At 36.6% G+C, this 26,155-nt stretch overlaps 1 protein-coding gene across 1 annotated transcript; it reads left to right on the top strand.

Moving 5' to 3' along the window:
- Positions 1 to 26,155, top strand: btbd10b (BTB (POZ) domain containing 10b). The gene is made up of 8 exons (XM_051649419.1): positions 1 to 137; positions 13,117 to 13,313; positions 15,525 to 15,804; positions 16,127 to 16,229; positions 20,764 to 20,884; positions 22,755 to 22,952; positions 23,075 to 23,185; positions 24,809 to 26,155. The coding sequence occupies exons 2-8, from the start codon at positions 13,160 to 13,162 to the stop codon at positions 25,138 to 25,140; spliced, it is 1,299 nt and encodes a 432-aa protein (XP_051505379.1). The 5' UTR covers positions 1 to 137; positions 13,117 to 13,159; the 3' UTR covers positions 25,141 to 26,155.

Below are 26,155 nucleotides of genomic sequence, written 5' to 3'. Positions count from 1 at the left end.
TCCTGTCAGCTGTTAGAGATCAATTTCGCTTTTTGAAAAAAGCAGTAGGTTCGCTTCTCATTTCCCCCTGTTTACCTCACGGGTCAATACCAAAAACATCAACTGTTCAACCAACTATGCTCACGACATTGTAGAAGGTAAGAATCTTGTTCATGTTTAATCCAAACAGTTGTTGTTGTTGTTTAGCTTCGGTGGCTAGCTGATAGTTCAGTAAGGAGAGCCCTGCTTTACCACATACACGCGAGACACATGTACACATTTAATTAAATCATTCTTTGTAAAACAGTCTTTCTTTGTGTGTTGTCATGTATCGAGTCTCTGGCGGGGTGACACCCCATCTGCGAGACTTCATTTTGAATGGTCAAACTAATTGTTGTTTGTCCGATCATGTTACTTTTGTCTCTTAAAGAATTGGTTTAGCGCATTTTAAATTAGGACCATTTTGTCAATTATGTCACAAAACGTATTAGATAACAAAATATCAAGCCAAGTGGCATTCATTTTCAAGAAAGATGGCACAAGCACGCTTTTCTAATCAAAGTCTTTCGCTAAAATCCTAAGTGTGTTGGATCTTAAGTTATAAAATTATAGGCACACTTAAAATAAAGTCGCATTCTGGATACTTACTGGTTATCAAACGTTTAAACCATGTATTTTACATGAAACATAGCTAATAATGAAATAAACTGCACATTTCCTCTGCTAGATCCCATAAATCTAGGCCAGTTAAGGCCATTAAAAGTAATTGGAAAAATGGGTCAGAGAAGGAAAGTTAGTTCTGATTTAAAGTCTATCATGATTTGTTTACAGATGCCACTTGGTGCATTTTAAAGTGTTGCTCGAAGCCGAAGTGTGTAACTTATTTTTTTACGTTTAAATACTTTCTCCTATCTCAGCTTAATCTGCAGACCACAGAAGAAGGTTTTAAGAAGAATATCTCAGCTCTGTCGGTCCATATAATCCAAGTGAATGGTGTCCAGCGTTTTTAAACTCCATAAAAGCACATAAATGCAACAAAAAGAATCCATATGACTCTAGTGCAGGGATTCAAACTACACACCTTTTTGGCTAAAGGTGTGTAGTAACTTTTTTTTTTATTTTATTTTATTTATTTTTTTTTAGCTAATTTGCCCCAAATTGTTTGGTAAAAATGTTTTACATTTTAAAACCAATACCTTTTAAAAGGGGTACTTTTAAGCTTAGGAGCCATTTACACGACAAAGTTTTCAACTAAAAACGTTTTGAACGTTTTGGGGCCTGAAAACGCAAACTTTTGAAAACGGGTTTCAAAGTGCACGTTTTTGAAAACGATGCCGTTATCGTCTCCGTATAAACATACAAAAATGCGAATTTGTGAAAACGATAAAGTCATGCGCACGCGTATTACGTGTTCAGTCTATAGGCATGCGCGAGACATTCAAAACTACAATGGCGGACTACAGGACTGTGCTTGACGCTTCTCCAGCAAAGTGTAGATTTACTGCATCACTACTACGACCAGCGATCGCCATCTTCATTGTTTGTATTCACCGCTCTGTGGAAGAATGCTTATGTGCGCAGGCGCGTAGTGTTTCTTTACAAAGTGACATCGCCAACTACTGGCCTGGCATGCGTAATAGAGCGTGTTTAGTCGTTTTCACGGATCCGTGTGAATGGGGATAATTTTGACAACGTTGTCGTCTGTACGCGAAACTTTTCAAAAACGCAAAGGATAAACTTTTCCATTTTTAGTACATCGTTGTCATGTAAACGTACCCTTAAACGCTTAACTAAGCTTTAAACCTTTCGCACGTGAGTTTTTCCTGTACTAGGGATGGGCGGATCGATACTAAAGTATCGATACTTCCGATACTGATGTGGTATCATGAATATCGATCCTCGCATAAAAATATAGATTCTGAATTTTTTTTTAACAAGTGGTGATTTTATTTAGATTACATGAATATTAATGCATCTCATAAGCTTGGAAGTGGTAAAGAACAATTATATGAGCGAATTGTTGCATGGCATCAGAACTATTTTCTCATCTTGACGTGCAGAAATGCTAAAATACACTAGCATTCAGACAGCGCTCACCCTTTCAGTCATAGCGCTCATTCAAAGCGATAGCACTGCTTTCCTGAGGTAATGACAGAAAAACAGCATCTGGAGTTATTCACACTAAGTAATGACAAACCTAGATGTGACATGTATTATAATGGGCTCGTTTGACCATTTTTACAGGCTTTTAAATTCAGAGGTGTTAAAACATTGATAATGATCTGTAATCCTCGTTAATAAATGATATCCTTATGAAAACGTACAATTGATTTACTGTAGTAATATTGTATTAACCATGACTAGTAACCACGACTGTAGTAACCATGATTTTTTTCTTTCTTTTTGGCAGTAACCAAGGTTTTGATGCGATTAACTATGGTTTTACTACAGCATTACTGTAGTATCCATATGGTAACTTGGTTTTAGTAATAGTAACCATATAATAATATCTATGGTTAATTTTAAGGTTTTATATGTGGCTTATACTAACTAATTTTTAAATGGTAAACAAAGCAGCCTAATAATTTTCTGTTTAGGCCCATAAATGTATATTAAAAAATAAAGTAATAATAAAGTTACTCATTTTATCCCCAAAATTCGTATAAATTCAATTCAGTAGAGGTATCGGTATTGGTATCGATATTGGCGATATTGGCCTAAAAGTACTTGGTATCGGATCGAAAAGAAAATAAGTGGTATTGCCCATCCCTATCCTGTACTGACGATCCCCCAGTGTGAGTTCTTTAATGTGCGCTGTAAGTAGGGCTGGGTATTGAGACAGATTTCCCAATTTGATTCTGATTCACAAGCTCTCGATTCGATCCGATATTGATTCATATGATTCTTCTGCCAATACATTCCCTTGCACTATCTGTATATAACAGATTTGTATTTGTACATAATAAATATATATATATATATGTGTGTGTGTGTGTGTGTGTGTGTGTGTGTGTGTGTGTGTGTGTGTGTGTGTGTGTGTGTGTATATATATATATATATATATATATATATATATATATATATATATATATATATATATATATATATACACACATACATACACACACACACACACACACACGCACACACATATAATATATATGTGTGTGTGTGTGTGTGTGTGTGTATATATATGCATGCGTATGTATGTGTGTGTGTGTGTGTGTGTATATATATATATATATATATATATATATATATATATATATATATATATATATATACACACATACATATACATTATATAATATATATATATATATATATATATATATATATATATATATATATATATATGTGTGTGTGTATATATGTATAATGTGTGTGTGTGTATATGTATGTATTGTCTTTTTTTTTTTTGTATTGTGTATTTCTATATATACTTATCTATTCACTTTTTATTTTTATTCTATGTTTTTATTATCTCTGTCTTGTTATTGTATTGTATGTGCACTGGAAGCTTCAGTCTTCTATTTCAGTTATGTCCCTTTTGCTTATATATGCAATCAATTCTCTCCCAAATCGAAATCAAATCCCTTTTATTGTCACTCAACCATATACACAAGTGTAACAGTGGGTGAAAGTCTTGGGTGTGGTTCCATGCAACATAGCAGTATAACAATTACAATAAACATCTGATTTCCACATAGCAGTGTACACATCTGTTACTCAACACAATATACAATATACACCTAATAATATGCAGTATACACAAAATAAGAAGACTGTATACAATAAAAATACACTGTACCCCCGTCGGTTGATAGTCAGTTGCCAGTGTGTTATTAAGAGAAGTATAAAATGTGAGTCCCAGTTAATGCTGTTAATTATACAGGGTACCTTCTAACTAGGTACATTATGAAAATATTACATTTACTAATTATATTTTATTATTTTATTATTACTTTGGTCACATTTTGGCTTTTTGAAAATGAACAAATTCTTGTATTCAATCAATAAATGATATCAGTTGTATTTATTTTTTGTTACATGTTTGTTTAATTGCATAATTTTTACTTTTTTGTTTTTGTTTTTGTTGAACACGTGTTAAAAACCAGTACTGTCTCTTTAACAAAACCGGCTGTTCTGCAAAGAACTTCTGTAATTGAGCGCATGTTAACAAGAGAGACTCGAACGGCTTTATCTCATCCGTGCTATGCATGATTAGAATTAAATGTTTATCTTTTGTTGTTTTTGATGAACATCTGACTGTAGACAACAGAAAGGGTATTAAAAGTGACATTATTTAATGACAAATGGGTTGTGTGGATCTCGTCTTTGGACACACGGAACAACTTTTACTCTCAACACGCAGTGAAAGATCTCGCTACTGAATACTTCACTATAGACCTTATTCACAGCAGCACCATCTTTGATTCTTGACAGGAATGACAACGAGGCTGTGAGGGACAGATGTACAGTCTCTTTAATGGGTTGTGCTGCAGTTTAAAGTGTTTTTGGATCGTTCTGCGGACAAAACATTGAAAAAACATACTTTCAAGAACATTCACTAGACAAATGAGTTGTTGAAAATCAGATGTGATCTAGGAGCTTTTTACAGATTTATTTACTCTTCGTGCTATTGAAGAGGCGTCATTCCCTCACAGCCTCGTTGTCATTCCCATTAAAAATCAAAGTTGGCGCTACCGTGAATAAGGTCTATACTACACAATTCATTCACTGTTGAGTGAAATGTAAACATTTACCAGCCAGTTGCCAAATATATACATTTTAGACGTATAGCGCAAAAATTGATTACAAAAGCGAGTGATATCCTCTCATTGCGCATAGACTGAAAGATCGGTCTTGGGATTTAAGAATCGATATCGAGATCAAATGAAGAGCGCTATGCATCGCAAAATCAATATTTTTACCCAACCATCTGTAATTTAAAAAAATGGCATCTTACACTTTACAACAGATGCACTGGAAGACAAATTATATATAATTAAAAATGTAATTGGATTGGATGGGATTCTGAGTTCGTCAAGCATAGAAGGTTCTAAAAACCTAGCCCTTCCACTTGTTGCACTGGAAGTGGTGAGAATTAGTGATGGACGAAATGGGAGAAGGCCCAAGTGGACTAACTAGTTTTTACATTCTTTGTTTGACGTCAGAAAACATGGCCGCATCGCTGCATCAAAACATTCAGTTCCGACTGTAATGGCTTTAAACTTTTATTTTGCGATTATCTGAATGTTTGTAATGTAGAAAAATAAAGATATGGTTAAAAAGACTATTTGAGCAGCTGGTTCATTATGAAAACTGTTTCAGTCCCTATTTGCAGTACACGTCTGAGCCCAGTCTAGTGCAATCACACTGGTTTGATCGTACGTGCGAAAGGGTTAAATGCAACAAAAATCAACTGAAAATATATCCATGGAACACATGCTATGACTTTCTGAACTTTTTCACCTCTCATGAGTTTGAACCCCTGCTAGGGATTTAATCCATGTCTTCTGAAGCGATCTAGCCTAATCAATTTTTGGTTAGACCAAATTTTAACTCCTTTTTCAGGTTTAGCATCTTTTAATTGCAGAAGATGCCACTTGGTTGGATATTTTGTCCAAACACTTTCTTGTGACCATTGTATATTCAGTATGCTGCTGACTTTATGAATCAAATTGTAAATATCTTCTGACCAAGAAAACGTTTTATTTTATTTTACTTCATTTCACTAATCGAAGTGTTAAAGCAGTGCATTGGTTGTGACTTTGTGTTGTGTATGATGGTATTAGTGAATGGTCTGCTTCTTAGGGTTCAACCAGCATCACGAGTCTTGTAAACTTTCTCTCTGTAAACACTACTCAAATACTGCACACACAGGATGAGGTAAATGTAGCAATTCATTTCCTTGTAAGTGTCGTTTACCAAATGAACCAGTTTATCACCTTGTGAGTCACTTAACCTCTCTTGCTACAGTTTTCAAAGGCCAACTATTTGGGTTTTAACTAGCTGAAGATTCAACTATTAAAGTATTAGGGCGCAGTCACACATACCTTTGAACAGTGGAATTCCACGGTGAAATATCACCTCAATGGGAATCTGCGCAATATTTCACGTGGAGTTCAAGTTTGGTGAACATTGACAGGCGAATTTGTATCGTTGACCAATGGGAGGTTGCTTGGTTTGGCAGTGACCTCTGTGTGGGCGGTGCTTCGTACACAGCTACGCTAAATATTCACAATGGAAAGAGATATAATTTTAGCAGTATGTGTGACCGAGCCTTTACACTTGTTTTGATGTTTTGACCTACATCATTCTGCAAGCTCATGTGCCAACATGTATTTACTACACTCCTCGGGTATCTAAAATAGAAATATAGGGTTACACAATATGTGGGAATGACAAACGTAAAATTTTTAGTTGAGGTGCTTACATGACAAAAAGATGCTGAAAATTGTGTTAAAAAAAAAAAAAAATCAGTAGTTTGATTAGGCTAGAAAGTTAATAGTGGCCTTTTGTTGGAATAATGCCTGATTTGCTGAGGGGGGCCAATTCTTTTTGCCTGTAAATTTGACTGAATTAGAAAAACAACATGTGGTACGGTGCGACCATTGCTGAACATCGTCTCTGATGGAAATATGTCCTGGTTTTCAACTTTATATAAGCTACTTCCACGTCTTGCAAAAAAGTCTTATATTCATTTTAGTTAATTCATAAATTATTTAAAGAATATATATATATATATTTAGGGGCCAAACACGGAAGGTGCTATGGCTCCTATTGTATCCGTTAGTATTATTATTATTCGTCCTCCCCAGTGGGAGTCTATGGCAATAGAACTGTTCATAGACAATTTATGAAATTTGGCACACTGATAGGGGTGGCCATGAAAAGTCCCCATAGCAAATTAGGGACCTCTAGGACAAACTCTATAGTGCCACCTCCAGTTTAAAAATGTACTTTTCTTTTGCGTGTATCTTTTAAACCGTTTGTCCTAGAGATACAATTATTTTTTTTGTCTGATTACTCTCCACCTAATGATTCAATTGAACCTCTTATATTAAAAGTGGCCACTATCTTGGATTGAGGTTTACAGTTTAAATGTTTCACATCCTTCAAACTTAGTCCGATATTCCCAAACAAATCTTGAAAATATTCTCCAGACAGAGCCACGCAGAAATTATAGTAAAGATTTTTGTCTTTGTTTCAAAGTTACGGCATTGCAAAATTAACGAGGTAGACATAAAACAGGAAGTGAGGCTGTGTCTCTGCAACCATTTGTCCTATCGATATGAAACATGATATGTTTCGTAAGGTCCATGATTTAAGGGTACATGCACAGTTTGGTGACAGCACCACATATAAGTCAAGAAATTTGGAAAACTGCTATTTCTACCCGTAACTTTTTTTAAACCATATGTCCTAAAATCATGAGCTTTTCTTTGGACTCCTTGGGACATGCAGATTTCAACAATACAAATTTTTAGAATATAGAAGTTTTTTTTTTTTTTTTTAAAGCATTGTTGGATTTGAAAGAAAATTGGTATGCATCATCGACATCATGTCCTGAGGGTACCTGAGCAGTTTGGAGACATAGTGGTCAAAATGTTTAGTCAATTTAAACAACTTTTTATGTACCATTGCGTCCTTATTCTAAGTCTTCAGAAAATGGCGGAGGTAATTTTTTTTATTTTTTTTTATTTCTTTATTTTTTATTCAAAACCTGCTGACTCTCAGCTTGGTATGTCTCTTTTGATGGCTGTTAGTTCTGTGGTTGTGTGGTGCAGTGGAAAGTGTGCAGAAATGTGAAACAGAGAGGCATGGGTTCAATTCTTCCATGAGGCGTCTTGCAAAGTGGGTTCGGTTTGCTTTGTGTGTCATATTCCGTCTGTGTGCTGCATTGCTTGCCGTTTTGGAGCTTGGCCCCCTTATTGCCGCTTGCAGCTATATTAATTTTTGTTCCTCTTATTTTTATTTATATGGCTGGGAGTCTATGGCAGCCCCTAGAACTCTTTGGAGGAAAGTTATGAAATTTTGCAGACTGATAGGGTAGGCTCTGAAATGTCCCCAGACCAAGGGGTGTGTCACTCAAACTTTGTAGTGCCACCAACAGTAAAAATTTCCACTTTTCTTTTGCCTAGACCCTTTGGGTGGGTGGGTGGGTGGGTGGGTGTGTGTGTGTGTGTGTATGTGTGTGTGTGTGTGTGTATATATATATAATATGTGTGTATAATACACTGTGCAAAAGTTTTAGGCACTTGTGAAAAACTTTCAAAGGGAAGATGTCTTAAAAAAAATGACATAAGTAGTTTTCATTGATCAATTAACGTCATACAAAGTCCAGTAAACAGAAAAAGAGCTAAATCAATATTTGTTTTTTTTTTCCCCTTAAATTCTAATGCATCATTGACCCACATACACCCTATGTGTATGACAAACATCAGGGCTTAAGTCATATTTGTCCTGTACATTACACTCATGACATCAAGCTGAGTTTACTCCAGGAATTTCCTGATCGACTGGAATAGAAGCTGTAAAAACACTCTGTCTCATTTTTTGGAAAAGATGTCTCATCCACTGCCATTTACAAGTCTATCTGGATATTACTCACTTTAAATATGTTAGATTTGTGCTGGAAAATAGAGGGTGTGGTGACACTCTGGCACATAGAAGTGCCATGTAAATGTAGTTGTAGTTCCACTATATTAGCTCCGTTTCAGGTGAACAGTGCTGGTGTAAAATTGATAAATTATGGGGCTCTTTGTGAAAGTTTATCTGCCAGATGCTTTTACATCATGCTTAAACTTGTGCCTATCCCTAACCCTAATAAAGGTAAAAGTTCTAAAGTACTCAGAAGTGACAGCAATGATCGATCATGAAAACAATGATCGATAATGAACATGTGATGTGACGTTACACGATACACAAACATGTCAAAGAGGGGCCTTGTTTTTAACGCTTATGCACTGTTCGCTCATTTTTGACCAAAATCAATTTTGTTTCTTCAATAAAACTGATTTCCTTTATCTGACGGGTAAAAGACTTGGTGACTTCATCCATTTCACATCTGAGCGCACACACAAAAACTGGAGTTGATTTGATCAGTCTAAGTGGTAGAAGGTATACCTTATCTTTTTTTCTCTCTTTTGTGCGCGCGTGGTGTGCGTGTGCGTGTGCGTGTGCGTGTGCGTGTGCGTGTGTATATATATATATATATTGTCTTTTTGTATAATATGTTTAATTGTATTTTACAGAGTTGTTTTACAAGTTCTGATTCTATTATTGTTGTTGTTTTTCTCTCGTTTCTTTTCTTTTCTCTAGTTTTAGGCCTAATAACATCTGGCAAAGGGACTACCAATGAAAACTAGCCTTCGGGCTAATTTGGGTACATTTACATTCATGAATGTTGATTAATGTACACTGTCCCTTCTTGAAATAAATAAATTGAAAAAAAGTCACACTTCTACTGTTCCCGGTCAAAAGTGACCGCCATAGGAAACGAATGGGAAACACTAAAAATCAGATTTTTTTGGATAATTAATTATATAAAATCTAAAAAACAGCCACAATGCCAAAAAACACACACACAGACAGAAGGGGTGAGACTTCTAAACATCAAGAGTGCAAAACACACACACACACACACACACACACACACACACACAGCCTAACTGGTCAGACTATAAAACAAAACAATTATTTTGAAATTTGTCAAAAAAATAAAACAATCAGCCACAATACAGAACACTCACCAATTCATTTTGGTGTGTGTGACCATAACACATCTGCAGTGCTGAACACGTGCGCGCACACACACATTCATTCATCTTGCTACAAACAGGGATAAATAAGGTTATTACTTGTTTATTTCAGGTAATTTTTGGAAGCAGTATGCACATACACACACAGATCAAAGACATACAGATCAAAGGGAAAGTTTACACTTTTTATAACACCATATTCAGGGTTGACTGTAATAATAATGTGGCATTATTGCAAAAACTGACACAACCTCAAACAAAATGCTAAACTTTGACAAAAGTAGTCTTTGATAATGTTACAGTCGGCTCAAGGCTGCAACAAGAAAGGGAGACTAAACCAATAATGACATTTTTGGTTAAGAATTTATTACAAGATTCTAGTGTTTTTTAGACAGGAAAACATGAAATATGAAAAAAAGTATCCAAAACAGCAAGGTCAAACGAGGCATGTTCGGAGATGTTGTATCTTCTCTATCCTTTTGATCGTCAGTGGTGCCACTGAATAAACGAATGAGGAAGACTTAAATAGACCACATTCTGTTAGGATCAGGTGTTTCCCATCTTCTCTGACACCTGTGGAGTTGACAGTGCATAGAACAAAACAGAAAGGGAAAGAAATACAAAAACCACACAGACAGGACTGTAATGGATAATGTTTAAATATATATCTAAATGCAGAACATGACAATCTATAAATCTTCTCTTCAACCAGGAATGAATAAGTAGCTCTCTGCAGCCAGCTAGTGTTTATACTTGGAATTTCATCTGGTTTTCATATATTTTTATATTTTTAATTATGGACACCACATTTTGATTCTTGAGACTTTAAGCTTTCAAATTGTATATGATTTATGAGGACTGGCTCAGTATTTGAGAAAATATTCATAAAGTACATTTTCAAAGTTCAAGGTCACATAGGTAAATAAAATATAATAACAAGTTCTAAATACCCCAAAACCCACTCAAAATGCACAACTCTAGTTCTTTTACATGATTGAAGTTAGATTTGTTACATTTTTTTCATAGCAATTAAAATAAATTCACTCTTAATGTTTCCGGTCACTTTTGACCGGGAACAACTGTAAAGTGATTCAGTAATGAACAGGCATAAGGGTTAAGGGGACTGGTTGATGAGAGAGGTCAATGGAGAATGGCCAGACTGGGTCGAGCTGATAAAGTCAACGGTAACTCAGGTAACCACTCTGTACAATTGTAGTGAGCAGAATAGCATCTCAGAATGCACAACACGTAGAACCTTGAGGCGAATGGGCACTTAGGACTATAGTGTTCCAAGTAAAATGCTCTGAGAGTGTATAAAAATACAGCTCTGAAAAAAATTAAGAGACCACTGCAAAATTATCAGTTTCTCTGGATTTACTATTTATAGGTATGTGTTAGAGTAAAATGAACATTTTAGTTTTTATTCTATAAAGTACTAACAACATTTCTTCCAAATAAAATTGTCATTTAGTGCATTTATTTGCAGAAAATGACAACTGGTCAAAATAACAAAAAAGATGCTGTGTCACAGCTTTCATGCATCTTGGCATGCTCTCTACCAGTCTTTTACATTGCTATTCCTGGTGCAGAAATTCAAGCAATTCAGCTTTGTTTGATGGCTTGTGGTCATCCATCTTCCTCTTGATCACATTCCAGAGGTTTTCATTGGGGTTCAGGTCTGGAGATTGGGCTGGCCATGACAGGGTCGTGATCCGGTGGTCCTCCATCCACACCTTGATTGACCTGGCTGTGTGGCATGGAGCATTGTCCTGCTGGAAAAAACAATCCTCAGAGTTGGGGAACATTGTCAGAGCAGAAGGAAGCGTGTTTTCATCCTTGTAACCTTGTATGTGGCTTGATTTGTGCGTCCTTCACAAAGACAAATCTGCCTGATTCCAGCCTTGTTGAAGCACCCCCAGATCATCACCGATCCTCCACCAAATTTCACAGTGGGTGCGAGACACTGTGGCTTGAAGTCCTCTCCAGGTCTACGTCTAACCATTAGACGACCAGGTGGAGGATTATGATGATCTGGTCGTCATTAAGTCTGTCCTGTGTAGATCTATAACTGTCTGGTTTGGTTCAGCCACCAAATCAGACAGAAGGAAACTACAACAGACAGTCAGGACTACTGAGAGGACTATTGGTGCCCCCCTGCCCACCCTCCAAGACCTGTACGTCTCCAGAGTGATGAAACGTGCAGGTAGAATCACTTTGGACCCCACACACCCTGCCCACTCCCTCTTTGTACAGTCCTATTTTTTTTTTGTATGTCTATTTATACTCTTACCTTGTTTTATATTCTGTGTCTCACTGTAATGTTCTGTGTGCACTTGTTTCTCCTGTCATCAAAAAAAAAAAAACGTGTACGTGAGCACACTTGGCAATAAAGCCAAATATGTGTTTTATTGATGCAGAAAAGTGAATAGACAATATATTTTAACATTTGAAATATAATTATTTTTTTGTGATGTATTGTTTGCTTACACCAGAAGCCCTTCTGCATGACATTTCCTGGTCCGCTGCGTTGTCTGAAAAAAATTGTGTGCTCAAAGCCTTGTGTGACTGCCCCTTTAGACATTCTGTCCAGGGCAGAGACAGCGCTCAAAAATCTGGAGAAGCGCAGTCACTAGGCGAGTTCTACCTTTCAAACTGCTAGATGGAGCACAGCTGAATGAACAGAACGTAGAGTCTTTTCAACTTTACACAGCGTATTAAAAACGTGATGGTTATGGCATCTCCAGTCAAGCAAACTGCGGTCTGCAAATACACTGTTCAGACAGCCACAACGAAAACAGTGGTGTACGTGTATTAACAATACAGAAATTTAATGAAGAGGAGAGAGATTCTCTTTCTGAGCATTCTTTCCTAGAGTTGGCCAGTGTGTCTTCACATAATGACAAAATATGAGGCATTATATTTTGATTGTCATTTTTTTGTACTTGTTGTAACAGTCTACAATATAGCAGCCAGTAATAATGAATATGCGAGACACTGGAACAACAACAACAAGATGCAATGCAGCAGCCAAAGACATTTGTTCGACATATACAGTATGTACATAGATATACATTTACGAGTAGACAAAGGGTGTTAAAGATCAGTTGAACATTTGATTTGCATCACACCCCATCAAATTCACCTTCAGACATAAAAGCATTGTCAGACAATGTATTTGCAAAAGGGTTAAGTGTCTAATTTTGCTATACAAAGATTAAAATTGAGCTCTGTGGTGTTGTGGGAGCCATATTACCTTAAAATACTCTTGGAGCACATTTCCATTAAGCGTCACAGAATTATGACTCTTGGCCTTATATGTAGAGGTGTTTTCTATGTTTAAGTCTCTCTCTTTTTCTGTCTTTCCTTGCAGTGGCCAGATGTGTTAGTCTGGACTTGAGGCTTACCTGGTGAAAATGAACATGTATGGTGCCAGCGGAGGATGTGACCGATCCAGAGATCGACGTCGCTCCAGTGACCGCTCTCGTGACTCCTCACATGAGCGTGTTGAAGGCCAGCTCACACCCTGTATTCGCAACGTAACCTCACCTACACGCCAACACAACAGCGGTGAGATAACTCCCTGTAGCGTTTACGTCTAATGTGTTCATTCTTATAAGCATGTATCATTTCTAAAGATGCCATGAAATCGCTTGATGAGTGTAGTTTTCTTTCACGTATTGACATATTTACTATTGTAACAGGGACATGGAGCGGGACATACCAAAGGACTTATCCCTTTTTCTTTAAATGGCCAGTAGCCTAGTTTGTCACAGCCATGAACCATGAATTGCTACTTGCTATTGCTAGTCAGTGGCAGGTAGTATTAGAGGGACATTCTAATTCAAATGGACAAATATTTGGAAATGCTTGTTGGTGGTCATCCGATATATCGCCGAGGCCAATAAATCTTCCTGTTTGGCCCTTTGTTTCTTGAGGGCGCTGAGAATCACCTGTATTCGACATGTAAACGACCAGTCACGGTTCGTTTTGTTGTTACGTGCCATCGTGTTACTGGTGTGCAACACAGTGTCATTTAAACGGTCCCCATATCAGAGCCGCAACAGACACCTTTGAGCTCATAATGTTAAAGTGCTCACCTGTTTCATTCTCCCTCTCTCTCCTCAACAGTTGAACTTGTAACTTTTAACTGTCTTGTCTAATGATAAAAAGGCAAATATCAATAAAAATAATATCATATACCATCTGCAAATATGCGCATATCTCATTTAAACAGATGTAATAAACCAACCTCGCACAACTTCAGCAGAACCAGCGTCCTGTGGAACGCTCGTAAATCTTCCTCTGAAGCACGTATTCTAACAGTCTCTCCTCAAAAGTTCCCTGTAACTTTTCTTATGATAAAAGGCAAATATCAATAAAACTTCTATTATATACCATCTGCAAATATGTGCATATCTCGTTTAAACCGATGTAATTCACGAACCCCACGAAAATCCAGCGCTTTCTTCGTCGAGCGCTCTAATGTATTTCTCTGAAGCGCATATTCTATCAGCCAGAATCAAAACTTCAGTATCAGGATCAAAAGTTCCTCTGATTCATAAATCATGACGGTCACTCTGTGACAATGCAAGCAGGCGATCCAGGCCATTTAAACTGTCAGGAGATTGCTGCTCATGCTGGATCCACACGTGGGCGTGTGTGCAACTTCAAAGAAAAAGCGCTTCACGTCTGCTATAAGTAAATGTCTTATTCACTATGCACTGTATGTGCAGTTGGTTTGATTCTGTATTTTTTGAGAAAACGCGATTGCTAACGTGTGTGCTGTTATTTCCTTCCTGATATATTAATAATTTCTTCATGGGCAAATTACTAACATTTGATGACTAAACAGAAATCTGAAGAAACTGCTATCTACAATTTAAAATACAGTATTATTTTCTTAGATTAGTTTTACAAAGTTAAACGTTTTGTGTGAAATTGAGAAAATATAGTGCTAAATAAGAGTTTATTCATTTTTTAGCAATTTTATGTTTATTTACTATATTAAATTGTGTGATATATCAGTATTGTATCGGCTTATTGGCCATCCTGCACTCTGGATATCGGCATCGGCCATTAAAAAAAACCCATATCGTTCGATCACTAATGCCTGCGAGTTATCTATATTTTTGGTATATTTTCCCAAAAGATAAAGACTTTAAATTAGAGTTGCACCGATGTATCAGCTGCCGATATATATCGGACAATTATTGACCAAATTAAAACCATCAGCATATCGGTTATAAGCATGAAAATGCCAATACAAAAATGATGGTTTATTTACAATTAATAACACTTTTTAAAAACTCTGTGAATTCAAATGCACAGTCCAGAAATATGTAATATTTCATTTTTAATCTGTCTCCTCACGTTAATGAGCAAAAAAAGCCATAAACTGACGTGAAAAGTTGTGAAAGCGACACTTATCTATAGGCTACATGAGGAGGGAAACCATCTAAAATGCTTTGAAACCAGCAGACTTTGATTTCTTAGTCATCGGTATTAATGCTGCATAATTGATTGAATTAAGACTGGAATTACAATATGACCTTGCGTGGTTACTAAAACATAAAAGGCTTCATTTTAAACTGCAAAAATTGTTTGTCTTTGTTGGTTTTTTGTCCTTGCAAAACTCTTGCACTGTACATCCCTTTAGATGCTCTCAAAGAGAGCACAGAAATGGACTAAATGGCAAGTTTGATTTTATTGGTCGCACTAACAGAAGGCTTCCGCTCAGGCCTTTGATTTGCAATTATGTTGTTTGTGTCTCATGAGCAGATCGTGAAAGCGGGTCTTCGCGGCCCAGCAGCCCCAGGCCTCAGAGAGTTTCTCCCAGCAGCAGCAGTGGGGTGGCCAGCAGTCGCAACAGCAGCCTGTCAAGCTCGGAGGGCACCTACAAGAGCATGATCCTCGGTGAAATGGTCTTCGTCTATGAGAACATCAAAGATGGAGCCCGCAGTGTCCGCACATCAGAAAAAGTTACGCTTATAGTGGATAACACTCGCTTTGTGGTGGACCCCTCAATTTTCACAGCACAGCCCAACACCATGCTGGGCAGGTTAGGATACTTTTCATCTGTTAAATTGTTAAAGCGATGGATCATCCAAAAAAACTTTCTTTTACACACCTTCATGTTGTTCCAAACCTGTATGACTTTATTTCTTCTGCACAAAAGGAGATATTTGGCAGAAAGGAAATAAAGTCATATCTGCGTAAGAGTGAAATTAATGATGACAGAATTTTCTTTTTGGGTGATCTATCCTCTAATTTGTAAAAAAAGCCAGTAATCTATGCTTTGTAATAAATATCTGAAATTGTTTCTCAGTGTATTATTAAGTAACATCTCTTTGATTAATTATCGATCTATTTTTTTTTTTTAGAATGTTTGGATCTGGAAGGGAGCACAATTTCACTCGGCCCAATGACAAAGGAGAGTATGAGGTGGCAGAGGGCATCAGCTCCACTGTGTTTAGAGCAATTCTGGTGGGTCATTTCTGTTAATCAATGTCTTACCCATTTACTGTCCCCCACACATTAACAAGATTACAGCCACAGATATTTAGATATAGTTTTGAAAGATACACTGTTTTAGGATGATGGTGACTACTGTCAAATTTATCCCCTACTGACTAGGGGTGGGGAAATAATCGATTCTGTTACAAATCATGATTCATGAGACAAACTATTTTAAAATAGTCTCCCTGATTTAATTAAAGAATGACACGTTTTGCTTAATATACTAATGATAGAAAGATATATTAAGCCATCAATGTGCCACTTGTTCACTGTCAAATCCTTTGCTGTAGGTAATGTTACTGTTATTATGATTAATCGAAAGGTTTATTTGTGAGGTGCTGTGTAGAGTATTTTCAGGAGTAGTTCTGCAGATTCTGTAAGACACTGCCTTAACCATTTTGCATGGACGCTCATTACACTTGGCTGGGCTCAGAGGCATACAATCAAACTGGTGTGATCTGCATCTGTGCTGCTGTTTACCAGCAAAAGAGGGACTGAAGCAGTTGTCATAATGAACCAGCTGCTCAAATAGTCTTTTCAGCATCACAATATCTTACTTTTTATAGGTTAAAAACATTAAAACAATCACTAAATACAAGTTTAAAGCCATTACAGTTGGAGTTGACTATTTTAATGCAGTTCATGTTTTCTGACATCAAACAAAGAATATACAAACTAGTCAGTCCACTTGAGCCATCTCATTTCATCTGTGACTCATTTGAACTACTTTCAGTGCTGGGAAAGTGGGAGGGCTAGGCTTTTAGAACCTTCTATGCTTTTATCACAAACTCAGAATCCCATGTTGCATTGCTTGTAAACAATATGGCGGTGCGCATAGCCGGCAAGAGCATTCGCATCTTGTCTAACCAATCATTATAACCATCTAAAATCCACATCACACGTTTGATAATATATAATCTGATCTTTAGTGCACCTGCTGTGAAATAATAATCTGTCCTCAAGTGCATCTACTGTGAAGTGTAAGGTAAGATTTTTTGAAGAACTCTCGCTGGGGGGTCTGTCAGTAGAGGAGAAACTCACGTGAGAAAAGGTTAATAAATAGTTTAGCTGTACAAAAGGCTCGTCAAACTGTTGGATGGCATGAACTACATGTTGCACCCCGCAATGTTGCAACAGCGATGCACTTTGAATGCGCAGGGAGGATTGCACTGACCGCAAGAGCTCTGCTTACACTGAAGCACGTCATTCTGTGTCCAGGATGTGCATAAGCAGCTTTGTGCCACTCTGTATTGAAGCTTTTCTTGTTTCTTACTTTGATAGTTTTGTGCGCTAAGACATTATAGTTATTTAGCCTAATTATTTGTTGAATATTAGTTAGTTACCCAGTGAAAGGGCTGTGCTTAGCATCCATATGTCCCTTTGAATCGAATCTGTTTGGGTCACTTGGACATAATGCAGCCACTACAAAAAAAAAAAAGTAATTTTCTGAATTAATATTTTGTCTTGTTTTACAGTACAAATATCTAAGCATTCTTATTACAAGATATATTTACATGATAAGCTATCTTATGACAAATATCGTATTTGTCATGAGATATTAAGTTTTGTTTTGAGAAAAATCGTACTAAATTTTGTAATGTTTATGCTTAAAACAAGAAAAAACTTCAATGGTTTAAAAAAATAAACAATTCAAAGTTAAATTAATTTTGTCAGATTTCTCTTAAAATAAGACTTAACATCTTTTGCCATTTTTGATCAAGTCAAATTTATATGTTTAGATATTTTACTGGAAAGCAAGACAAAAATATCAAGTAAGAAAATATATTTTTCTTGCAGTTTAAAGCTGCACTATGTAACTTTGTGCTCTCTAGCGACATCTGTGGTTGAAACTTAAAATTGCAAGCAGTTTGCGGAAGAATGCATTACGTCTGTCGTGTTCAGGCACTGCTCCCAATTTGAGCTTACCTGGACATCGCCTGTGTGTGATCATGACTGGAGCTGGAGTCATAACGTGCTATTTTCATGATGATATTATGTTAAATGATTAAACATTTGAAACAGAAATATAACTTGCTTTGAAGATAAACACTCTTTTTTACATATTTGAATGAGTTTTACACTTAAAATGCTTTTCTGACACTACACTCAAAGCACTTTTAAACAGAGAACAGGGGACTCTCCTCAGCCACTTAATATGATTATTCAAGTGTTGTATCTACTATTAATGTTTGAATTGTACTACAATTTTCAATTTAAGAGGTTAAACTTGTGATATGGCTGATACGAGTTCAATAGAAGACTTTATTATTTTTATACTGTATTGTCCAGCCTCAGTTACTACAATAGCATGTCTATGCACAGGTTTTTAATTTCTTTTTTAAACCTATTATGTTTTAACTTGGATTTTGCCATGAAAATAACCATAAAAGCTGGGATGTTGTTAAAAACAAAGTTAAATATTAACATATATTTAAAGACAAAGATTTGTATAAATACAAACACCTGTTGGTTTGTGGTTTGGTCACTGGCTTGGACTGTGGCTTGCGTTGTCTCTTTAAACATCTCACAATGAGCTTCCAGCAATAGCTTTGAAATAATGAAGTTAAGTGCAGCATAAGCCTGTTATCAGCTTTGCTGTACATCCTCTGATGATCTTTCACATCGTCTGTTATGTGTTGGGTAGAGTTGAGCTCAGGTCAGTGTTCAGTTTGCTGCTGTAGCGCAAAGAAATGTAGACAATCAATAAACTCACACATGAGTGCATTGAAACAATGACACTTCACTGACTAGTAATCCACAGAGAGAGCGAAAGAGATGATGTATAGAGTGTGAGAGCTTTAAAGGTGAAGTGTGTTATTTCGAGAAAAAAAAAAAAAGTTTGGAATAATGTACAGATTTTGCTCTTATGGAAAGAAATTGGTACTTTTATTCACCAAAGTGGCATTCAGCTGTTCACAATGTATTGTCAGGACATTAATAACATGAATAATTACTATTTCAATTTGGGGAAAAAAAATTCAGAACTTCTTACACTACTTCAAAGAGTTCTCATCAAATATCCTCCACGTGCAGCAATGACAGCTTTGCAGATCCTTGACATTCTAGCTGTCAGTTTGTCCAGATCCTCAGGTGACATTTCACCCCACGCTTCCTGTAGCACTTCCCATAGATGTGGCTGTCTTGTCGGGCACTTCTCAGGCATCTTACAGTCTAGCTGATCCCACAAAAGTTCAATGGGGTTAAGATCCATAACACTCTTTTCCAATTATCTGTTGTCCAATGTCTGTGTTTCTTTGCCCACTCTAACCTTTTCTATTTGTTTTTCTGTTTCAAAAGTGGCTTTTTCTTTGCAATTCTTCCCATAAGGCCTGCACCCCTGAGTCTTCTCTTTACATGCAACTGGTGTTAAGCGGGTAGAATTCAATGAAGCTGTCAGCTGAGGACATGTGAGGCGTCTATTTCTCAAACTAGAGACTCTGATGTACTTATCCTCTTGTTTAGTTGTACATCTGACCTCCCACATCTCTTTCTGTCCTTGTTAGAGCCAGTTGTCCCTTGTCTTTGAAGACTGTAGTGTACACCTTTGTATGAAATCTTCAGTTTTTTGGCAGTTTCAAGCATTGTATAGTCTTCATTCCTCAAAACAATGATTGACTGATGAGTTTCTAGAGAAAGCGGTTTCTTTTTTGCCATTTTTGACCTAATATTGACCTTAAGACATGCCAGTCTATTACTTACTGTGGCAACTCAAAAACAAACACAAAGACAATGTTAAGCTTCATTTAACGAACCAAATAGTTTTCAACTGTGTTTGATATAATGGCAAGTGATTTTCTAGTACCAAATGATTAATTTATCATGATTACTCAAGGATAAGGTGTTGGAGTGATGGCTGCTGGAAATGGGGCCTGTCTAGATTTGATCAAAAATGAATTTTTTCAAATAGTGATGGTGCTGTTTTTTTACATCAGTAATGTCCTGACTATACTTTGTGATCAGTTGAATGCCACTTTGGTGAATTAAAGTACCAATTTCCTTCCAAAACAGCAAAATCTGTACATTATTCCAAACTTTTGGCCGCCAGTGTATATATATTTAGTTTCCAAACACATGAAAGCCCACAGAGGCCATGCTTTATTTCTCTCTTGTTTTCTTGATATTGCAGCTTATTTTATTGCCTCTGCAGGTTCTGTATGTTTGCAAACATTGTTTTTGCAACTCTGATCAGTGGTACAGAAATTGTACTCTTTCCTTTAACTAGATCCTTGGCACTGATGTTCTCACTATGAGATTTTCATAATTACCATAACTTCATCATTACTTGATTTTTGTCTTCGTTATTATTTTTTAGTAAATCTGACTGTGTGTCAGTTTGTAGTCTTAACGTTCTGATCAAAATCATTTAACGATTGTCCAGCAGCAGTGCTGTGGAAACATTGGCTTGATTACACTTTGCTTTCAGAGGCCAGTGTGTTTAAGTTTGTACAGCTTTTGTAATAGCAGCCTTTGTGTTGTTGTTTGTTCTTTCCCTAACTGGCAGGATTACTATAAATCTGGGACAATCCGCTGTCCTGATGGAATCTCCATTCCCGAGCTGAGGGAAGCGTGTGACTATCTGTGCATCTCTTTTGACTACAGTACTATCAAGTGCCGGGACCTGAGTGAGTAATTCCTCTGCTTTAGAAATCCCCTTTTTGGTACATGAGATTTACTCTGATAATTAGGGTATGAAATTAAATTTTTTTGCCCATGAGCCACAGTGGCTGATGAATGCCCAATTTTAGCAGCCACTTTGATTTTTTACCAGCCACTTTGATTTTTCAGAACTTTTATATTATAAAAAATGTAATATTATTTTGTAATATAATAAGATAATATATTTAGAGCTGTCAAAATTAACGCGTTAACATATGCGATTAAAAAAAATTAACACGTACATTTTTCGTAACTGCGTAACACATTTAACGTTAATAAAGCATATACCAGCATAAACACTGGTTGGAAGGGCAGATGTGTCTGCCTGGAGTCATAACTCTGACCCACGCACCAAACACACTCAACAGTGATTCAGGGTCAGTGATAATGTGATGGGGAAATGAGCTCTTTACGCTATTTGTTGTACAGAATAAGCCTAGATGGGACTTGTGATGGAAATCAAGTATTTTTCAGCCTAGGTAAGGCACAGTTTAATTACCAAAGAAGCATATCAAATCTTTACTATCACCAGAACACGGAATTAGATGGTTTTGTTTGCAAACGCTTCTCATGTGGTGTTCAAAGAGGCGTTTGATGTTGGTGCTGATGCGAATCATGAACGCAGCTTCACGATTGCTGAAACAAAGCGGATAGCCACAGTCTACCGGGAAATTAATATTGTGGAGGATGAGTTTAAGAGATTTAATGCCCATTGCAATGAATATGCAACCTATGTGGGGACTAGTTCTAGAGACTAGAGACTAGTCAGTCAACCTCCCACTTAGACTTTGGGAAATGTTTAATGTTACTTGAATTTTAGTGCATTTCTATTTTTATACTGTGAAAGGCTTTGTTTGGAAAATGTTAATAAAGCATTATATTGTTAAATATTGTTTTGTTTTTTCTTTCCTAAGAAGGAAATAAATGCATTTTGACAGGAAAAGTATATTTAGAGTCAAATTTCAGCACTTTCAAAACATGCGATTAATCGTGATTAACTACTGACAGCAATAAATATATTTTGTAATAAAATATATAAGTATTATTATTAATGGAATTAATGGTACTATAGTAATTAGTACCATAGTATTATTATCATACTGGTAATTTTACAACAAACTAAAGGAGGCTAAAAAATAGACAAGCAAAGAAGAGAAACTTCTTGTTAAGGCACGATTTCTGAGACTGTACTTTATTACGATGACACGCATGACAATTCACCTAATGTCGTTGCATGTCATGTGCTTTGTATGGTAACATATACAGTCACAAATATTCGTAATTAAGCAATGTCAAAATTAAGTGAACCTGCAGAGTTTGACAACTTTCTCATAGACGATTCTTGCAAACTGTTTTCAGACGTCTGAAACTGAGAAGAGTGAGAACTTTATGCAGGCGCGTTCTCTGTGAGAAGCGCTAGTGCAGCGCTCAGCGCACCAGAGCGACACTGTGTGAATGAACACACAGCGAATCAGACTCGCACATTAACGGCTTTTCTTTCATCTGCTCTTTAAAATATATTCAAGTGTGTTTCTTCAAACATGCATCTTTGTGTCTAATGGCATTTCTTGTCATGTCACTCCGAAATGTTTACAGGTCGCTCGCCAAAGTGGCGGGTAGACGAGCAAAAGTACCTGACACTGTTATGAAATACCCACATTTGGTGGGTGTTCATTTCAAACCCTGTGTATAATCCATCATCAATGCAAAGTGCTGTGATGTAACAACTAAACTGTAGTGTTCTTGGCCATGAATTTCACAGTGTCAGATAACCTTTCCCTGTTTTGAAATGACAGTTTTACGTTTGTTTGTTTCTTGTTGACCTGGTTTCTCTAGGTGCCCTGATGCATGAGCTGTCCAATGATGGCGCTCGACGGCAGTTTGAGTTCTATCTGGAGGAGATGGTGCTCCCTCTGATGGTGGCCAGCGCTCAGAATGGAGAGAGGGAGTGTCACATCGTTGTGCTTACAGACGATGATGTGGTGGACTGGGATGAGGAGTACCCACCCCAGATGGGAGAGGAGTATTCACAAAGTAAATCAGACACTGCTTTCTGTTTTATCTTAAATGGCATTTTAAGTTTCTTTTTTTTTTTTCTCTCTGTGACCTCTACAAATGTGCTTTCTATTTGCTTCTGTCTTTTTTTTCCATTTCAGTCATATACAGTACAAAACTCTATCGATTCTTCAAGTACATTGAAAACCGTGATGTGGCCAAATCAGTTTTAAAAGAGCGAGGACTCAAGAAAATCAGACTAGGCATCGAAGGTAAGAATCCTCTGTATAAAATTTACATTTTATATTATTTTGTATCGTGTTGTTCAGCCAAATATGTTATCTCATTAAGCAATAATGTAAAACATAGTACAGCCTTAAAGTGCCTTTATGCTTTTATAAAACTGTTACTAAAGTGTTATGGACATACATTAAAACATTAAGCAAATTTGTTAAGTGTCATCCTTCTGCTAGAAGATATAGGGCTTTATTATAAGAGCGCTAGCGCTAAGCGCTGCACTATGCCATAAGTCATGCACACAAAGTCAGTGGGCATGGCCAGGAAGTTTTGGTATTTTCATGCAAGCTTGCGCTAAGTCTAAGCGCAAGTGGGTTTGGCAAAATTGCACACGCAAATCGCTAATGGGCTGAGGTTCTTCTCCGGTTATTCCACCGTCTGTGTCCTATTATATAGTCAATTTCCTGTCAAGCAGCAGGGGTATAAACAAAGGCCACACATTTATAAACATTTGGTAGTGTAATTGGAATGTATGCAATGAATTAAAAGAATAGAAATATGGACTTGCATTCTTTTGTGAATTAACTGCATCCCTATTGAATGTCAGGCATATTTCTATGATAGTGACACGCTCCTTTTATTCGCATTGAAAATGTGGTTCTCGTCAGGATTTTGATTTACGCTTCGTTAAATTATAGAGAATATAAGTATTAATAATAATTTTCATCTACTGAAACACAAATCATGGCTAGTATTAACAGTGATTGTATTAGAACGCAACCCATCTAGCGGTTGATTTTGAAAAAATTTATTCATTAATTGAAACAGGAAAAAATTAAACCAAAAACATTTCTAAATTCAAGTTACACTTCAAATGAAATGAAAATATAATCAAAATAATGAACTGGTAAAAAAAAAAATCATACCAAATTCAAACATTTTACTCTCTAAAACTTCTTCCACCGGCCCATTTGCAGACTTAAAAATCACTCTACGACAACAGGTGGAAAAATACCAATACATATTAGATCATAAATACAATTGTAAATAAACAATAATAATAATAATAATAATAATAATAATAATAATAATAATAATTGAAAAATAAACCATGATTTAAGATAGTTTAACACAAATCTCATGAATACTTGTTTCATAAAACAGCTACAACAGTGAATGTCATGGACATAATTTGATGTTCCACTATATTTTAAGAGTTTGGACATTAACTTTATTACAATCTGCTGGTGAAATCTCCAAACTGCAAATGCAGGAACTGAGTTTAGACTGCGCTGAGATAAGACATGCTTCTCAAACATATTGGCGCAATGGCTTATTTCTCAGGAAATTAGCAAATTTCTCTTTGTGGCACTTCATTTACATACAATACACCCACAGATAGCGCAAACACGCGCTGCACTTTGCAAACTCACGAAAAATAGAGCCCATGGTCTCTGAAATGTGAACCTAGTGTTAAGGTTGATATTTGTCCTCTATGGGTGCTGTGCAGTGATACAAGTATTTCTCATCATAGCTGTAAAATTCTATTTTAGCACAGCTGGAACGCTGTATTTTATAATTGTACTGATTTTATGGATATGTTTCGAGGACATGTTTTGAATATAAAACCATATTAATTAAGCATTCTGCATCTGTAGGTTACCCAACATACAAAGAGAAAGTGAAAAAGCGCCCAGGTGGTCGACCTGAAGTTATCTACAATTACGTCCAAAGACCCTTCATCCGCATGTCATGGGAGAAGGAGGAGGGTAAGAGTCGACACGTGGACTTCCAGTGCGTGAAGAGCAAATCCATCACAAACCTCGCAGCAGCTGCAGCAGACATTCCCCAGGATCAGCTTGTGGTGATGCACCCTGGACCGCAAGTGGATGAACTGGACATTCTCCCCAACCACCCTCCACCTGGTCACCACTACAGCAACAACTTCAACAGCGAGTCTGACCCTGATGCCCCCGCGCCTGCAGTCTGAGAGGAGACGCCCCTTCAAAAGCATGCTGCAGCATGAACCAGAGTGACACTATAACCAGATTGCCTTCTGCACCTCCTTCACAGCCTTAGAGCCTCAACTGTCTAGTTACTGTATTTTAAAAAGAATAATAATTATAAAAGAAATGATAAACCCACCGTGGACTTGGGCTACTGGCATGGGCAGTGCTCTCCTGTTCTTTTTTTTTTTTTTTTTTTTTTTACTTGACCAAAGGAAATTTATTTTTATTGTTGGAAATAAAGTTAGCAACCTCACTTTTTTTGTAATTGGGCCTATATTATAACTATTATTACTATTGTTCTTTTCCATTTATTATATTATTACTGCAATGAGTAAAATAATTATTCGGGTTTTTTATTCTTCTCTTTTTGCATTTGAGTTTGGTGCCACTTTATTTTGCTTTCAAAAAGCACTCCCCTTGATCTCTTCACAGCTCCTGTCTTTTCAGGAGCTTCATTTGCCTGGTGAATGAATGCAGTGTTTTTCTTAGATGGACACCAATTTATCTGCTCAAGATCTCTCTGTTTAGCGCTTGAAAATCATTGTATTAATAAAGCTATATAATGTATTCATATTTGTATGGCATATAAAGTTGGATTATTGGTCTGTCTCTTTTGATTGATGGGCGTATTTTGCAGGTAAAGATCATGATAGAAACTCAACATCTGGGCCTAACCACAGTTCAATATAGTATTGGCACATACAGAATCACATTTTCTGCAATGCATCTGGCCAGACAAAGCCATTCAACCTTTAGCACACTGCATATACATTTAAACTCATGTTCGGGAATTTATGTATTTCAATTAAAGACATAAACAGAGTTTACTTTAAATTCATACAACAGTTGTAGTTTTAAAGGTGACCATAAAACAGAACAGTATCTGTCCAACTGGTGGGTCATTACTACTATGCAATATTTTGTCATATCATCATATAGCCTATATCTTAATATACTGGATGAAATTTTGAATGATTAAACATTTCTTTTAATTAA

The sequence above is a fragment of the Myxocyprinus asiaticus genome, chromosome 2 (assembly GCF_019703515.2).
Source record: "Myxocyprinus asiaticus isolate MX2 ecotype Aquarium Trade chromosome 2, UBuf_Myxa_2, whole genome shotgun sequence".
In the NCBI taxonomy this organism is placed as follows: Eukaryota; Metazoa; Chordata; class Actinopteri; order Cypriniformes; family Catostomidae; genus Myxocyprinus; species Myxocyprinus asiaticus.
This window is presented reverse-complemented; position numbering and strand designations above follow the sequence as displayed.

Bases quoted from the DNA above. Each gene is read 5' to 3' on its own strand.
- btbd10b (XM_051649419.1), top strand. From the start codon at position 13,160: ATGAACATGTATGGTGCCAGCGGAGGATGTGACCGATCCAGAGATCGA. The intron at 22,953-23,074 runs GTAAATCAGACA...TTTCCATTTCAG, and splicing joins GGGAGAGGAGTATTCACAAA to TCATATACAGTACAAAACTC. The intron at 23,186-24,808 runs GTAAGAATCCTC...CTGCATCTGTAG, and splicing joins AATCAGACTAGGCATCGAAG to GTTACCCAACATACAAAGAG.